The sequence below is a fragment of the Tachyglossus aculeatus genome, chromosome 8 (genome assembly GCF_015852505.1).
Source record: "Tachyglossus aculeatus isolate mTacAcu1 chromosome 8, mTacAcu1.pri, whole genome shotgun sequence".
Lineage (NCBI taxonomy): Eukaryota > Metazoa > Chordata > Mammalia > Monotremata > Tachyglossidae > Tachyglossus > Tachyglossus aculeatus.
The window spans coordinates 39,425,361-39,443,470 of NC_052073.1; the positions used below are offsets into that span (position 1 = coordinate 39,425,361).

At 53.4% G+C, this 18,110-nt stretch overlaps 1 protein-coding gene across 1 annotated transcript in view; it reads left to right on the forward strand.

Moving 5' to 3' along the window:
- The window catches only part of NFS1 (NFS1 cysteine desulfurase), a 29,926-nt gene extending 19,276 nt beyond the window's left edge, over window positions 1–10,650 (forward strand). The window contains exons 5-13 of the mRNA XM_038750317.1: window positions 248–400; window positions 547–640; window positions 739–873; window positions 4,609–4,766; window positions 6,149–6,254; window positions 9,483–9,564; window positions 9,748–9,831; window positions 9,947–10,036; window positions 10,244–10,650. Coding sequence (XP_038606245.1) covers window positions 248–400; window positions 547–640; window positions 739–873; window positions 4,609–4,766; window positions 6,149–6,254; window positions 9,483–9,564; window positions 9,748–9,831; window positions 9,947–10,036; window positions 10,244–10,307 — 966 coding nt within the window. The 3' untranslated portion in view covers window positions 10,308–10,650. The remainder of the gene's footprint in view (window positions 1–247; window positions 401–546; window positions 641–738; window positions 874–4,608; window positions 4,767–6,148; window positions 6,255–9,482; window positions 9,565–9,747; window positions 9,832–9,946; window positions 10,037–10,243) is intronic.
- Window positions 10,651–18,110: the final 7,460 nt, after the last annotated feature.

Sequence of the window (18,110 nt, forward strand, 5' to 3'; positions counted from 1 at the left end):
TTTTAGACTGTGAGCCCGCTGCCGGGTAGGGACTGTCTCTATATGTTGCCAATTTGTACTTCCCAAGCACTTAGTCCAGTGCTCTGCACACAGTAAGTGCTCAATAAATACGATTGATGATGATGATAAATAGAGTAATAAATATGTACAAACATATATATCTATTGAGAGATAGCGCGGCTATGGCCGCGACCGCGGCGGGCCCCGCTCGGGGCGTCCAGCGGGTCACCCCGGCTTGTCCCCCCAGGGCACGGCCCGGTTCTACAAGTCGCGGAAGCAGCACGTGGTGACCACGCAGACGGAGCACAAGTGCGTGCTGGACTCCTGCCGGGCCCTGGAGGCCGAGGGCTTCCGCCTCACCTACCTGCCCGTTCAGCGCAGCGGGATCGTCGACCTTGAGGTGCGGGGGTCATCATCATCATCGATCATATTTATCGAGCGCTTACTGTGTGCAGAGCACTGGACTAAGCGCCTGGGAAGTACAGATTCCCACCCGGGGGGGACGCACGGGCCTCGGCCCACACGGCTCCGCCCGTCGTCCGGCAGGAGCTGGAGGCCGCCATCCGCCCCGACACGGGCCTGGTGTCCGTCATGGCCGTCAACAACGAGATCGGCGTGGAGCAGCCCGTCCGGGACATCGGTACGGCCGGCGGGGGTGGGTTCGGCCGGGCCCCCCCCCCCCTGCACCCCTCCCGCCGCCCCGCCGGGCCCGGCCCCCGACCCCCGGCCTCTCCGCAGGGCGCATCTGCGCGGCCCGCGAGGTCCGCTTCCACACGGACGCCGCTCAGGCGGTGGGGAAGATCCCGCTGGACGTCAACGAGATGAAGATCGACCTCATGAGCATCAGCGGCCACAAGCTGTACGGCCCCAAAGGTACCTCCGCCGCCGTCCAAGGCTGCGAGCCCACCGGGGGGTCGGTGCGGCCAACTTGGAGTCCCCGAGCGCTCTGCGCGCTGTAAGTGCTCAATAAATCATCATCAGTCATATCTACTGAGCGCTTACTGTGTGCAGAGCACTGGACTGAGCGCTTGGGAAGTCCAAGTTGGCAACATAGACAGTCCCTACCCGACAGTGGGCTTACAGTCTAAAAGGGGGAGACGGGGCCGTCTCTTGATGCTGCCAACTTGGACTCCCCGAGCGCTCTGCGCGCTGTAAGTGCTCAATAAATCATCATCAATCATATCTACTGAGCGCTTACTGTGTGCAGAGCACTGGACTGAGCGCTTTGGGAAGTCCAAGTTGGCAACATAGACAGTCCCTACCCGACAGTGGGCTTACAGTCTAAAAGGGGGAGACGGGGCCGTCTCTTGATGCTGCCAACTTGGACTCCCCGAGCGCTCTGCGCGCTGTAAGCGCTCAATAAATCATCATCAATCGTATCTACTGAGCGCTTACTGTGTGCAGAGCACTGGACTGAGCGCTTTGGGAAGTCCAAGTTGGCAACATAGACAGTCCCTACCCGACAGTGGGCTTACAGTCTAAAAGGGGGAGACGGGGCCGTCTCTCGATGTTGCCAACTTGGACTCCCCGAGCGCTCTGCGCGCTGTAAGCGCTCAATAAATCATCATCAATCGTATCTACTGAGCGCTTACTGTGTGCAGAGCACTGGACTGAGCGCTTGGGAAGTCCAAGTTGGCAACATCTAGAGACAGTCCCTACCCAACAGTGGGCTCACAGGCTAAAAGGGGGAGACGGGGCCGTCTCTCGATGTTGCCAACTTGGACTCCCCGAGCGCTCTGCACACTGTAAGCGCTCAATAAGTCATCATCAGTCGTATTTATTGAGCGCTTACTGTGTGCAGAGCACTGTAGTAAGCGCTTGGGAAGTCCAAGTTGGCATCATATAGAGACAGTCCCTACCCAACAGTGGGCTTACAGTCTAAAAGGGGGAGACGGGGCCGTCTCTCGATGTTGCCAACTTGGAGTCCCCGAGTGCTCTGCACACTGTAAGCGCTCAATAAATCATCATCAATCGTATTTATTGAGCGCTGACTGTGTGCAGAGCACTGTAGTAAGCGCTTGGGAAGTCCAAGTTGACAGCATATAGAGACAGTCCCTACCCAACAGTGGGCTTACAGTCTAAAAGGGGGAGACGGGGCCGTCTCTCGATGTTGCCAACTTGGACTCCCCAAGCGCTCTGCACACTGTAAGCGCTCAGTAAATCATCATCAGTCGTATTTATTGAGCGCTTGCTGTGTAGAGCACTGGACTGAGCGCTTGGGAAGTCCAAGTTGGCAACATATAGAGACGGTCCCTACCCAACAGTGGGCTCACTGTCTGAAAGGGGGAGACAGTGAACAAAACCAAACATACTAACAAAATAAAATAAATAGAATAGATATGTACAAGTAAAATAAATAAATAGAGTAATAAATATGTATGAACATATATATATATATGTATATCTATATATATCTATATATATATACAGGTGCTGTGGGGAGGTACAAGGTAATCAATCGTATTTACTGAGCGCTTACTGTGTGCAGAGCACTGTACTAAGCGCTTGGCAAGTCCAAGTTGGCAACATCTAGAGACAGTCCCTACCCAACAGTGGGCTCACAGTCTAAAAGGGGGAGAAGAGAACAAAACCAAGCATACTAACAAAATAAAATAAATAGAATAGATAGGTACAAGTAAAATAAATAAATAAATAAATAGAGTAATAAATATGCACAAACATATATACAGGTGCAGTGGGGAAGGGAAGGAGGTAAGATGGGGGGGATGGAGGGGGGACGAGGGGGAGAGGAAGGAAGGGACTCAGTCTGGGAAGGCCTCCTGGAGGAGGTGAGCTCTCAGTATCATCATCATCATCAATCGTATTTATTGAGCGCATACTATGTGCAGAGCACTGTACTAAGCGCTTGGGAAGTACAAATCGGCAACATATAGAGACAGTCCCTACCCAACAGCGGGCTCACAGTCTAGAAGGGGGAGACAGAAAACTAAACAAAACAAAATAAAATAAATAGAATAAATATGTACAAATAAAATAAAGAAATAAATAGAGTAATAAATGCGTACAAACATATATACATATATACAGGTGCAGTGGGGAAGGGAAGGAGGTAAGATGGGGTGGGATGGAGAGGGGGACGAGGGGGAGAGGAAGGAAGGGGCTCAGTCTGGGAAGACCTCCTGGAGGAGGTGAGCTCTCAGTATCATCATCATCATCATCATCATCATAATCAATCGTATTTATTGAGCGCATACTATGTGCAGAGCACTGTACTAAGCGCTTGGGAAGTACAAATTGGCAACATCTAGAGACAGTCCCTACCCAGCAGTGGGCTCACAGTCTAAAAGGGGGAGGCAGAGAACAAAACCAAACATACTAACAAAATAAAATAAATAGAATAGATATGTACAAGTAAAATCAATAGAGTAATAAATATGTACAAACATATATATATATGTATGTATATACACACACACACATGTATATATATATATATATATATATACATACAGGTGCTGTGGGGAGATACAAGGTAATCAATCAATCAATCATATTTATTGAGCGCTTACTGTGTGCAGAGCACTGTACTAAGCGCTTGGGAAGTCCAAGTTGGCAACATATAGAGACAGTCCCTACCCAACAGCGGGCTCACAGTCTAAAAGGGGGAGACAGAGAACAAAACCAAACATACTAACAAAATAAAATAAATAGAATAGATATGGACAAGTAAAATAAATATATAGAGTAACAAATATGTACAAACATATATACAGGTGCAGTGGGGAAGGGAAGGAGGTAAGATGGGGGGGATGGAGAGGGGGATGAGGGGGAGAGGAAGGAAGGGGCTCAGTCCGGGAAGGCCTCCTGGAGGAGGTGAGCTCTCAGTATCATCATCATCATCATCATCAATCGTATTTATTGAGCGCATACTATGTGCAGAGCGATGTACTAAGCACTTGGGAAGTCCAAGTTGGCAACATCTAGAGACAGTCCCTACCCAACAGTGGGCTCACAGTCTAAAAGGGGGAGGCAGAGAACAAAACCAAACATACTAACAAAATAAATAGAATAGATATGTACAAGTAAAATAAATAGAGTAATAAATATGTACGAACATATATATATGTGTGTATATATATATATATATATATATATATATACACACATATATATATATATGTATATATACAGGTGCTGTGGGGAGATACAAGGTAATCAATCAATCATATTTATTGAGCACTTACTGTGTGCAGAGCACTGTACTAAGCGCTTGGGAAGTCCAAGTTGGCAACATATAGAGACAGTCCCTACCCAACAGCGGGCTCACAGTGTAAAAGGGGGAGACAGAGAACAAAACCAAACATACTAACAAAATAAAATAAATAGAATAGATAGGTACAAGTAAAATAAATAAATAGAGTAACAAATCTGTACAAACATATATACATATATACAGGTGCAGTGGGAAGGGAAGGAGGTAAGATGGGGGGATGGAGAGGGGGGCGAGGGGGAGAGGGGTTAAGTCTGGGAAGGCCTCCTGGAGGAGGTGAGCTCTCAGTATACGACTGAATGAATGAATGAACGGGTTGGGTGGGGGGGCGCGGGAGCCCCCGCGCCCACCTCCACCGCCCCGCGGCCCGGTTTCAGGGGTGGGAGCGATGTACATCCGGCGGCGCCCCCGGGTCCGCGTGGAGCCCCTGCAGAGCGGCGGCGGGCAAGAGCGGGGCCTGCGTTCCGGCACGGTGCCCACGCCCCTCGTCGTGGGACTGGGGGCCGCATGCGAGGTGGCGCGGCAGGAGATGGAGGTACGGGCAGCGCCCCGGCGGGGGGGAGCGGGGCGGTCCCGCCGGCGGCGGGAGGGGGCACGGCTACCACCCTGCCGGCTCCCTCGACGGTGCCCGGGCACAGTCTCCTGCCGCCCCGCTCGGAGCGTTGACCCATTGGCCCTGAGCGGGGACCGAGACCCGATAAATAACAATAATAGTGATGGTATTTATTATTCAATCAATCAATCCTATTTATTGAGCGCTTACTGTGTGCAGAGCGCTGTACTAAGCGCTGGGGAAGTCCAAGTTGGCAGCATATAGAGACGGTCCCTACCCAACAGTGGGTTCACAGTCTAAAAAGTGGGTATTAAGCTTTTACTATGTGCCAAGCACTGTTCTAAGCGCCGGGGAGGCTACAAGGTGATCAGGTTGTCCCACGGCGGGGGCTCCCGGTCTTCATCCCCGTTTTCCAGATGAGGGAACTGAGGCCCAGAGAAGTGAGGTGGCCTGCCCAAAGTCACCCGGCCTGCCCAAAGTCACATAGTAAGCGCCCGATAAATACGATTGATTGATTAATGATAATGACGGCGTTTGTTAGGCACTTACTATGTGCAAAGCACCGTTCTAAGTGCTGGGGGGGATACAGGGCGATCAGGTTGTCCCACGCGGGGCTCACAGGCTCAATCCCCGTTTTCCAGATGAGGTCACTGAGGCCCAGAGAAGTTAAGTGACTTACCCAAAGTCACCCAGCCGACAAGTGGCGGAGCTGGGATTCGAACCCATGACCTCTGAGTCCAAAGCCCGGGCTCTTTCCACTGAGCCACGCTGCTTCTCTAATGCCTAATACCAGGGAGGAAGGGGTGGCGGATGGTGATGTGGGGACCGGCGAGCATCAGTGTGGTTCAGTGGAAAGAGCCCGGGCTTTGGAGTCAGAGGTCATGGGTTCGAATCCCGGCTCCGCCACGTGTCTGCCGTGTGACCTTGGGCGAGTCACTTAACCTCTCTGAGCCTCAGTGACCTCATCTGGAAAACGGGGATTGAGCCTGTGAGCCCCGCGTGGGACAACCTGATCGCCTTGCATCCCCCCCAGCGCTTAGAACGGTGCTTTGCACATAGTAAGCGCTTAACAAACGCCGTCATTATTATTAATCAATCAGTCGTATTTATTGATTTATTATTTACTGTACTAAGCGCTTGGGAAGTACAAGTTGGCAACATATAGAGACGGTCCCTACCCAACTTTGGGCTCACAGTCTAATTATTATTATCCCCGGAGATGCCCTAGTGCCGGCGGTCGTTCCCCGAGTAGGGGTTAGCGAGGGCCTGCTGGGGGCTGTATTAAGCGGTTGGGGGGGGTCCAGTAGCGGCGATCCAGGAGCGGGACGGTCACTTGTCCCTCACGGGGCCGTTTGCCCGGCCAGTACGACCACCGGAGGATCTCCATGCTGGCGGAGCGGCTGACGGGGAAGATCGTGAGCAGCCTGCCCGACGTGGTGATCAACGGAGACCCCCGACGCCGCTACCCAGGTACCGCCGCGGGGGCCCCCCGACCTCCCCGCCGCACGCGCCGAGCGGAGGGGAAGCAGCCCAGGGCTCAGGAGGGCCACTTCATCATCATCATCATCATCATCAATCGTATTAAGCGCTTACTATGTGCAGAGCACTGTACTAAGCGCTTGGGAAGTACAAGTTGGTAACATCATCATCAATCGTATTTATTGAGCGCTTACTGTGTGCAGAGCGCCGGACTAAGCGCTTGGGAAGTACAAGTTGGTAACATCATCATCAATCGTATTTATTGAGCGCTTACTGTGTGCAGAGCACCGGACTAAGCGCTTGGGAAGTACAAGTTGGTAACATCATCATCAGTCGTATTTATTGAGCGCTTACTGTGTGCAGAGCGCCGGACTAAGCGCTTGGGAAGTACAAGTTGGTAACATCATCATCAGTCGTATTTATTGAGCGCTTACTGTGTGCAGAGCACCGGACTAAGCGCTTGGGAAGTACAAGTTGGTAACATCATCATCAGTCGTATTTATTGAGCGCTTACTGTGTGCAGAGCACCGGACTAAGCGCTTGGGAAGTACAAGTTGGTAACATCATCATCAGTCGTATTTATTGAGCGCTTACTGTGTGCAGAGCACCGGACTAAGCGCTTGGGAAGTACAAGTTGGTAACATCATCATCCGTCGTATTTATTGAGCGCTTACTGCGTGCAGAGCACTGGACTAAGCGCTTGGGAGGTCCAAGTTGGCAACATCGAGAGACAGTCCCTACCCAGCAGTGGGCTCACAGTCTAAAAGGGGGAGACAGAGAACAAAACCAAACAGACTGACAGGATAAAATAAATGGAATAGATATGTACAAGTTAAATAAATAAATAAATAGATAGATAGAGTAATAAATATGTACAAACATATATGCATATATACATATATACAATATATCGTGTGGCCCCGGCCGAGTCGCCTCACTTCCATGCCCCAGATGTTTCATCGGTGAAGACCGTGAGCCCGCTTAGTACGGTGCCTGACCCATAGGAAGCGCTTAATCAATCAATCGTTCAATCAATTAATCGTATTTATTGAGCGCTTACTGTGTGCAGAGCGCTGGACTAAGCGCTTGGGCTGTACAAGTTGGCAACATGTAGAGACAGTCAATCAATCAATCAATCGTATTGAGCGCTTACTGTGTGCAGAGCACTGGACCAAGCACTTGGGCAGTCCAAGGAGGCGACATGTAGAGACGGTCCCTACCCAACAGTGGGCTCACAGTCTAGAAGGGGGAGACAAAACCAAACGTACGGTGCCTGACCCATAGAAAGCGCTTAATCAATCAATCAATCAATCAATTGTATTGAGCGCTTACTGTGTACAGAGCATTGGACTAAGCGCTTGGGCTGTACAAGTTGGCAACGTGTAGAGACAATCAGTCAATCGTATTCAATATCAATAAATCGTATTTATTGAGCGCTTACTGTGTGCAGAGCATTGGACTAAGCGCTTGGGCTGTACAAGTTGGCAACGTGTAGAGACAGTCAGTCAATCAATCGTATTCAATATCAATAAATCGTATTTATTGAGCGCTTACTGTGTGCAGAGCACTGGACTAAGCGCTTGGGAAGTACAAATTGGCAACATATAGAGACAGTCCCTACCCAACAGTGGGCTCACAGTCTAAAAGGGGGAGACAAAACCAAACGTACGGTGCCTGACCCATAGGAAGCGCTTAATCAATCAATCAATCAATCAATCAATCGTATTTATTGAGTGCTTACTGTGTGCAGAGCACTGGACTAAGCGCTTGGGCAGTACAAGTTGGCAACGTGTAGAGACAGTCAATCAATCAATCAACCGTATTCAATATCAATAAATCGTATTTATTGAGCGCTTACTGTGTGCAGAGCACTGGACTAAGCGCTTGGGAAGTACAAATTGGCAACATATAGAGACAGTCCCTACCCAACAGTGGGCTTACAGTCTAAAAGGGAGAGACAAAACCAAACGTACAGTGCCTGACCCATAGGAAGCGCTTAATCAATCAATCAATCAATCAATCGTATTTATTGAGCGCTTACTGTGTGCAGAGCACTGGACTAAGCGCTTGGGCAGTACAAGTTGGCAACGTGTAGAGACAATCAATCAATCGTATTTATTCAACATCAATATCAATAAATTGTATTTATTGAGCGCCTACTGTGTGCAGAGCACTGGACTAAGCGCTTGGGAAGTACAAATTGGCAACATATACAGACAGTCCTTACCCAACAGTGGGCTCACAGTCTAGAAGGGGGAGACAAAACCAAACGCGCGGTGCCTGACCCATAGGAAGCGCTTAATCAATCAATCAGTCGTATTTATTTAGCGCTTACTGTGTGCAGAGCACTGGACTAAGCACTTGGGCAGTACAAGTTGGCAACGTGTAGAGACCGTCAATCAATCAACAATCGTATTTATTCAACATCAATATCAATAAATTGTATTTATTGAGCTCTTACTGTGTGCAGGGCACTGGACTAAGCGCTTGGGCAGTACAAGTTGGCAACATATAGAGACAGTCCCTACCCAACAGTGGGCTCACAGCCTAAAAGGGGGAGACAAAACCAAATGTATGGTGCCTGACCCATAGGAAGCGCTTAATCAATCAATCAATCAATCAGTCAATCGTATTTATTGAGCGCTTACTGTGTGCAGAGCACTGGACTAAGCGCTTGGGAAGTCCAAGTTGGCAACATGTAGAGACAGTCCCTACCCCACAGTGGGCTCACAGGCTAGAAGGGGGAGACAGAGAACAAAACCAAACATATTAACAAAATAAAATAAATAGAATAAGTATGTACAAGTAAAATAGAGTAATAAATCCGTACAAACATATGTACATATATCCAGGTGCTGTGGGGAAGGGAAGGAGGTAAGGCGGGGGGGATGGAGAGGGGGAGGAGGGGGAGAGGAAGGAGGGGGCTGAGTGTGGGAAGGCCTCCTGGAGGAGGTGAGCTCTCAGTAGGGCCTTGAAGGGAGGAAGAGAGCCAGCTTGGAGGATGGGCAGAGGGATTGGGGGCATTCTGGGCCCGGGGGAGGACGTGGGCCGGGGGTCGATGGCGGGACGGGCGAGAACGAGGCCTAACGGTGAGGAGATTGGCGGCGGAGGAGCGGAGGGTGCGGGCTGGGCTGGAGAAGGAATACCCCCCGGATAACAGATACCCCCCGGCCGCGCACGGTGCCGACACCTCACCTGGTCTTGTCCCCTCTCCCTAAGGCTGCATCAACCTGTCCTTCGCCTACGTGGAAGGGGAAAGCCTGCTCATGGCGCTCAAGGACGTGGCCCTGTCCTCCGGCAGGTGGGAGCCTTCGCAGAGGGTCCCCGTGTGGTCCCCTCTGCCCCCACCCGGGACCCCCGGGGTGGCCGAGGGGCCCCGTTCCGGGACCTCCTTCGGCTTGGGGCCCAGCACCGTTCTGGCGGCAGACGGGTGGGCGGGGGGCGAATCCACGAGACCCCCGCCACCATCCGCTTCTCCCGCCAGCGCCTGCACGTCCGCCTCCCTGGAGCCGTCCTACGTCCTGAGGGCCATCGGCACAGACGAGGATCTGGCCCACTCCTCCATCAGGTCCGGGTGGGGGCCGGGTGCGTGTGCGTGCGTCCTCCAGGTCACCGTATGTCTCCCCCCTTCCCGTATGCTCCCCTCACACGGCTCAGGGTCGGGGGTCTCGGGGGGGTTTCAGGTTCGGCATCGGCCGCTTCACGACTGAGGAGGAAGTGGACTTCACCGCGGCCAAGTGCATCCAACACGTGCAGCGCCTGCGGGAGATGAGGTAGCCGGGGCCGGGGTCAGCGGGGAGGAGAGGCCCGGACCGAGCCCCCCGAGCCCCCCGGTCTCCCTCTCAGCCCCTCTGCCCTCCCGTCTCGGTGCCAAGACACCGAGCCCCTGGGTCCGGGGACGGGGTGGGTGGGCCGGCCGTCGTCTCCCCGGCCTGGCTGGCCCCCCTGAGCTCTCCCTCCTTCCCTCCCGCCGTTGGCAGCCCGCTGTGGGAGATGGTACAGGATGGCGTGGACCTGAAGAGCATCAAGTGGACGCAGCACTAGAGCGGACGCGTGCCGGGGCCCGGCCCGGGGCCCTGGTGCAATGGACTGGCCCGGGCGGTGCCCCCGATCTTTGGCTTCCCTCCCCACCTTCATTCCACTCTGCTGGTCAGAGCCGGCCGGGGCGCCGGCGCTCAGGGGCTCCGGGGCCCGGTTTCCCGCCCGGCCGGGCCCCCGTGCTCACGGCCCGGGACCAAGTTGTGCCCCTTGGGAGAGTCGCCGTCGCCGCCGGGGTTGGGCGATCGGCGGGCATGGCCCGGCGCGGCGGCCCCCCGAGGCACCCGGCGGTTTTCGTGCAGGCCTTAGAAATAAAGGACGTCTCTGCCGGCCGGTCGGGTCAGTCCGCTCTCTGGGGGGCTTGGGAAGGTGCGGGGGCTGACGCCGGGCGATCTGGGGTCCCGCGGCTGACCGGGATGGGAGAGCTGCAGCCACGCGGGCCCATCTGGGGCCCCGGGGCCTGGGCTGGGGCTGCCCGTCCGCTAGGATGCTCTCGCGGCCCCCTCCGTGCCCACCATCAGGACCCCCTGCGACGTGGGGGTGGGAGGGGGAGTCGGAGGGCGGGAGTAGGGCGCTTACTGTGTGCAGAGCACTGTACTGCCCCCCCCCTCCCTCCCCTCCCTTCTGTCCTCCATCGCAGCCCACACCCTCCGCTCCTCTGCCGCTAACCTCCTCACCGTTAGGCCTCGTTCTCGCCCGTCCCGCCATCGACCCCCGACCCACGTCATCCCCCGGGCCCGGAATGCCCCCAATCCCTCTGCCCATCCACCAAGCTGGCTCTTTTCCTCCCTTCAAGGCCCTGCTGAGAGCTCACCTCTTCCAAGAGGCCTTCCCAGACTGAGCCCCTTCCTTCCTCTCCCCCTCGTCCCCCTCTCCATCTCCCCCTTCTTACCTCCTTCCCTTCCCCACAGCACCTGTATATATGTTTGTACATATTTATTACTCTATTTTACTTGTCCATATCTATCCTATTTATTTTATTTCGTTAGTACGTTTGGTTTTGTTCTCCGTCTCCCCCTTTTAGACTGTGAGCCCACTGTTGGGTAGGGACTGTCTCTGTATGTTGCCAATTTGTGCTTCCCAAGCGCCTAGTACAGTGCTCTGCACGTAGTAAGCGCTCAATAAATATGATTGATTGAGTAGGGGGACACAGCTGGACCCCTGGCTCCCGAGAGCCCCGCCTGGGGCGTCCCCTCCCCACGAGTGAGCGCGGCCGGAGCGGATTTGGGTACGGTCCCCGAAGCTTGGGAGACGGACGCTCAGCGTGGCCCTCGGGGGTCCGCCCGCGGAGAGGAGGCCCACCCCCAGCCCCCCAGCGATCCCGCCCGGCCTCGCCGACCCGGTGGGGTGTCGGGGGGCCGGAGCCGCCCGTCATGGCAGGGCCGCGGGGGCCCCGTTGGTGGGTGGGGTGCCGAGATCGTTAGTCGGGGGGCTCCCCCTCCTCCCCGCCTCGCCGCAGGGCCGGCGACGGTGGCAGCGATGGAGTCGTCATCATCATCATCAACTGCATTTATTGAGCGCTTACTGTGTGCAGAGCACTGTACTAAGCGCTTGGGAAGTCGGAAGCGCCCCTTCCCACCCGGCGACCGACGGGCCACGGGCAACTCCTGCCGACCCTCTGCCACCGGAGCCAATGTGCTGAGCTCAGAGGGGAACGACGGGCGGGCAGGGAGCCGGTGGCGGGAAATTCAAAATCCAGCCGACGCCACTGCTGCCCCTTGACAACACCACACGGACAGCTATTTATTTTACTTGTACATTTCTATCCTATTTATTTTATTTTGTTGGTATGTTTGGTCCTGTTCTCCGTCTCCCCCTTTTAGACTGTGAGCCCGCTGTTGGGTAGGGACTGTCTCTATGTGTTGCCAATTTGTACTTCCCAAGCGCTTAGTACAGTGCTGTGCACATAGTAAGCGCTCAATAAATACGATTGATTGATTGATTGATTGGTGCTGGCCGGGTAATGTGTCTGCCATATTGTTCTAGTGGACTCTCCCGAGCACTTATTAATAATAATAATAATAATAATAATATTTATTAAGCCTCAGTTCCCTCATCTGGAAAACGGGGATGAAGATTGTGAGCCCCACAATCTTGTATTTCCCCCAGCGCCTAGAACAGTGCTTGGCACGTAGTAAGCGCTTAACAAATACCATCCTTATTTTTAAGCGCTTAGTACAGTGCTCTGCACATAGGAAGCACTCAATAAATACGATTGATGATTAAGCGCTTACTATGTGCAAAGCACTGTTCTGAGCGCTGGGGAGGTTACAAGGTGATCACGTTATCCCACGGGGGGCTCACAGTCTTCATCCCCATTTTAAGATGAGGTCACTGAGGCCCAGAGAAGGGAAGTGACATATATATATTTGTACGTATTTACTACTCTATTTTATTTGTACATATTTATTCTACTTATTTTATTTTGTTAATATGTTTTCTTTTGTTGTCTGTCTCCCCCTTCTAGACTGTGAGCCCGCTGTTGGGTAGGGACCGTCTCTAGATGTTGCCAACTTGGACTTCCCAAGTGCTTCGTACAGTGCTCTGCACATAGTAAGCACTCAATAAATACGATTGATGATGATGATCAGGTTGTCCCACGGGGGGCTCCCAGCCTTCATCCCCATTTTACAGATGAGGTCACTGAGGCCCAGAGAAGGGAAGTGACATATATATATATATGTACATGTGTTTGTACGTATTTACTACTCTATTTTATTTGTACATATTTATTCTACTTATTTTATTTTGTTAATATGTTTTGTTTTGTTGTCTGTCTCCCCCTTTTAGAATGTGAGCCCGCTGTTGGGTAGGGACCGTCTCTATATGCTGCCAACTTGGACTTCCCAAGTGCTTTGTACAGTGCTCTGCACACAGTAAGCGCTCAATAAATACGATTGAATGAGTGAATGAAAGTTGGCGGAGCCGGGATTTGAACCCATGACCTCTGACTCCAAAACCCAGGCTCTTTCCACTGAGCCACGCGTAGATATAGGGTAATCAGGTTGTCCCACATGGGGCTCCCAGTCTTCTTCCCCATTTTCCAGATGAGGGAACTGAGGCCCAGAGAAGTGAAGTGAGCCCACCATTGGGTAGGGACTGTCTCTATATGTTGCAAACTTGTACTTCCCAAGCGTTTAGTACAGTGCTCTGCACACAGTAAGCGCTCAATAAATACAATTGATTGATTGATTGAAGTGACTTGCCCAAAGTCACACAGCTGACAAGTGGTGGAGCGCTCCATGTTATAGTGAGCGCTCAATAAATACCAGTTGGCCGACACTATCTTGTTGACAATTCCAACTGATCAGTGGTATTCCTTGAGCGCTTACTGTGGGCAGAGTACTGTAATCAGTGCTTGGGAAATACAATAGAACGGTGTTGATAGTCACAATCCCTGCCCATAAGGAGCTTCCAGTCTCCAGGGAATGTATTTTTTAAATTATTATTATTATTACTGTTACCCTTATTGTATTTAAAGGCTTGCTATAATAGTAATAGTATTTGTTAAGCGCTTACTGTGTGCAAAGCACTGTTCTAAGCGCTGCGGGAGGACACAAGGTAATCAGATTGTCCCACGTGGGGCTCGCAGTCTTCATCCCCTCATCTGTAAAATGGGGATTAAGACTGTGAGCCCACCGTGGGACAACCTGATCACCTTGTAACCTCCCCAGCGCTTAGAACTAGTGCTTGGCACATAGTAAGCGCTTAATAAATGCCATCATTATTATTATTATTATTCTCTGGGCCATCATCATCATTTTCCTGATGAGGTCACCGAGGCCCAGCGAAGTGAAGTGTCTTGCCCAAAGTCACACAGCTGATAAGTGGCGGAGACGGGATTCGAACCCATGACCTCGGACTCCCAAGCACAGGCTCTTTCCACTGAGCCACGCTGCTTCTCCTGTGCATCAAGCACCGTACCAAGGGCCGGGATAGATACAGGTCAGTCGGGTTGGACAGAGTCCCGGTCCCACATGGGGCTTACAGTCGTAATCCCCATTTTTCAGCCTCAGGCCCAGAGGAGTGAAGCGATTTGCCCAGCAGACGAGCAACGGAACCGGGATTCATTCAATCGTATTTATTGAGCGCTTACTGTGTGCAGAGCACTAGACTAAGCGCTTGGGAAGTCCAAATTGGCAACATAGAGAGACGGTCCCTACCCAACAGCGGGCTCACGGTCTAGAAGGGGGAGACAGAGAACAAAACAAAACATATTAACAAAATAAAATCAATAGAATAAATATGGGATGGGAAGCCAGGTCCTTCTGACTCTCAGGCCTGGGCTCTACCCACTAGGCCACGCTGCTTCCTTGTATTACTCTATTTTATCTGTACATATTGTATTTATTTTATTAATATGTTTTGTTTTGTTCTCTGTCTCCCCCTTCTGGACTGTGAGCCCGCTGTTGGGTAGGGACCGTCTAGATGTTGCCAACTTCGACTTCCCAAGCGCTTAGTCCAGTGCTCTGCACACAGTAAGCGCTCAATACATATGATTGAATGTATGTATGGGACGAAAGGCTTCACAGTTGATCCGTGCTCCCCTCCCCCCAGCCCCTCAATTTAATTAATTAATTAATTAATTAATGATGGCATTTATTAAGCGCTTACTATGTGCAAAGCACTGTTCTAAGCACTGGGGGGATACAAGGTGATGAGGTTGTCCCACATGGGGCTCACAGTCTTCATCCCCATTTTACAGATGAGGGAACTGAGGCCCAGAGAAGTTAGGTAACTTGCCCAGTCACACAGCTGACAAGTGGCGGAGAGGGATTTGAACCCATGACCTCTGACTCCAGAGCCCGGGCTCTTTCCCACTGAGCCACGCTGCTTGAGGCTCCTTTAATTTATTCCATGTGCGTTTTTCTCGTGAACCCTTCTGAGCCTCCCTGACAAGGTCACCGCGATAACCGGCTTTCAGAACCCCCTGCCTAGTTGGCCCATTCCAATACTGTGATTTTTGTTGAGCATTTTTATTTATTTATTTGTATTTATTTTTACTTTTATTGTGGCCCTACTGGGAGCTCACCTCCTCCAGGAGGCCTTCCCAGACTGAGCCCCCTCCTTCCTCTCCCCCTCCTCTCCCTCTCCATCCCCCCCGCCTTACTTCCTTCCCCTCCCCACGGCACCTGGATATATGGATATATGTTTGTACGTATTCATTACTCTATTTTATTTGTACATATTTATTCTATTTATTTTACTTTGTTAATATGTTTTGTTCCCTATCTCCCCCTTCTAGACTGTGAGCCTGCTGCTGGGTAGGGACCGTCTCTATATGTTGCTGACTTGGACTTCCCAAGTGCGTAGTACAGTGCTCTGCACACAGTAAGCGCTCAATAAATATGATTGAATGAATGAATGAATGACAACTTCTCTGTGCCTCAGTTCCCTCATCTGTAAAATGGGGATGAAGACTGTGAGCCCCCCGTCAGACAACCTGATCACCTTGTAACCTCCCCAGAGCTTAGAACGGTGCTTTGAACATAGTAAGCAATTAATGAATGCCATCATTATTATTATTGTTATTAATGAATGAATGAATCTGTGACCGAATGGTACTTCCCAAGCGCTTCGTCCAGTGCTCTGCACACAGTCAGTGCGCAATAAAGACGATTGAATGAATGAATGAATGAATGAATGAAATGGGGGCGTGGCCTCGGGGAGCGCAGAACGTGGGGACGTGGTGTGGGGGGGGCGCACAACGTGAGGACGTCGTCTTGGGGGACGCAGAACGTGGGGGCGTGGCCTCGAGCGCGAAGGGCGTGGCCCCAAGCGTGGGGGCGTGGCCCCGTGGGACGCAGAGCGTGAGGGGCGTGGCCTCGCGAGACGTGGGGCGTGGGATGGGGCTCAGAACGTGGGGGCGTGGCCTCGTGGGACGCAGAACGTGTGGGCGTGGCCTCGCGAGACGCAAGCGTGGGGGCGTGGTCTTTGTGGGAGACAGAACGTGGGGGCGTGGTATGGGGGCTCAGACCGTTGGGGCGTGGCCGAGGGGGCAAGCAGACCGTGGGGGCGTGGCCTCGAGGGAGGCGGAGCGTGGGGGCGTGGCCTGGGGGGCTCAGAACGTGGGGGTGTGGCCCCGCGCGACGCAGAGCGTGGGGGGCGTGGTCACGGGGCTCAGAAACGTGGGGCGTGGCCTCCAGGGACGCAGAGCGTGGGGGCGTGGCCTCGGGTGCTCAGAATGTGGGGGCTCGGCCTCGCGAGACGCAGAGCGTGGGGGCGTGGTCTTTGTGGGAGGCAGAACGTGGGGGCATGGCCTCGTGAGGCGCAGCACGTGGGGCGTAGCCTAATAATACTAATAATGTTATTTGTTAAGCGCTTACTATGTGTAAAGCACTGTTCTAAGCGCTGGGGAGGGATACAAGGTGATCAGGTCGTCCTCGTGGGACGTAGGTCGTGTGGGCGTGTCCCCGGGGGCTCAGAGCGTGGGGGCGTGCCCTCGTGAGGCACAGCACGTGGGCCGTGGCCTCGCGAGACGGAGAATGTGGGGGCGTGGACCCGTGGGACATAATGTGTGGTAATGGGGGAGGGGGGAACTCAGAACGTGAGGGTGTGTCCTCGTGTGGCGCAGAACGTGAGGGCGTGGCCTTCTGTGACGCAGAGCGTGAGGGCGTGGCCTCGGGGGCTCAGATTGTGGGGGCGTGGCCTCATGAGCCGTAGCACGTGGGGCGTGGTCTCGCGAGACGCAGAACGTGGGGGCGTGGGCCCGTGGGACGTAGAGCGTAGTACTGGGGAGGGGGCTCAGAACGTGAGGGCGTGTCCTCGTGAGACGCAGAACGTGGGGCGTGGCCTCGGGGGCTCAGAATGAGGGCTCGTGGCCTCGTGAGGCGCAGCACGTGGGGCGTGGCCTCGCGAGACGCGGAATTTAGGGGCGTGGGCCTGTTTGAATGAATGGATAGAGCGTGGTATGGGGGGCTCAGAACGTGAAGGCGTGTCCTCGTGCGCCACACTACGTGGGGGCGTGGCACCGCGAGACGCAGAGCGTGGGGGCGTGGTCTCTGGGACGTGGAGCGTGTTGCATGGCCTCGGGGGGCTCAGAACGTCGGGGCGTGGCCTCGCGGGACGCAGAACGTGGGGGCGGGGTATTGGGAGGGGTCAGAACGTGGGGGCGTGGCCTCGAGGGCGCAGAGCGTGGGGCGTGGCCTTGTGGGACGCAGGGCGTGGTATGCGGGCTTCAGAACGTAGGGGCGTGGCCTCTTTGGACGCAGAGCGTGGGGGCGAGGTCTTTGAGGGGCGCAGAACGTGGGGGCGTGGTCTTTGCGGGATGCAGAGCGTGGGGGCGTGGTTTGCGGGGGCTCAGAACGTGGAGGCGTGGCCTCGTGGGACGCGGGGCGTGGTCTCGGCGGCTCATTCATTCAATCGTATTTATTGAGCGCTTACTGTGTGCAGAGCACTGTACTAAGCGCTTGGGAAGTCCAAGTTGGCAACATATAGAGACGGTCCCTACCCAACAGTGGGCTCACGTTCTAGGCTCAGAGCGTGGGGTCGGAGACGCGCACAGCTTGGGGAGCAGCGTGGCTCACTGGAAAGAGCACGGGCTTTGGAGTCAGAGGTCATGGGTTCGAATCCCACTCCACCACATGTCTGCTGTGTGACCTTGGGCAAGTCACTTAACTTCTTTGAGCCTCAGTGACCTCACCTGCAAAATGGGGATTAAGACTGTGAGCCCCACGTGGGACAACCTGATCACCTTGTATCCCTCCCAGCGCTTAGAACAGTGCTTTGCACATGGTAAGCGCTTAACAAATGCCACGTACAGATCCCTCATCTGTCAAATGGGGATGAAGACTGGGAGCCCTCCGTTGG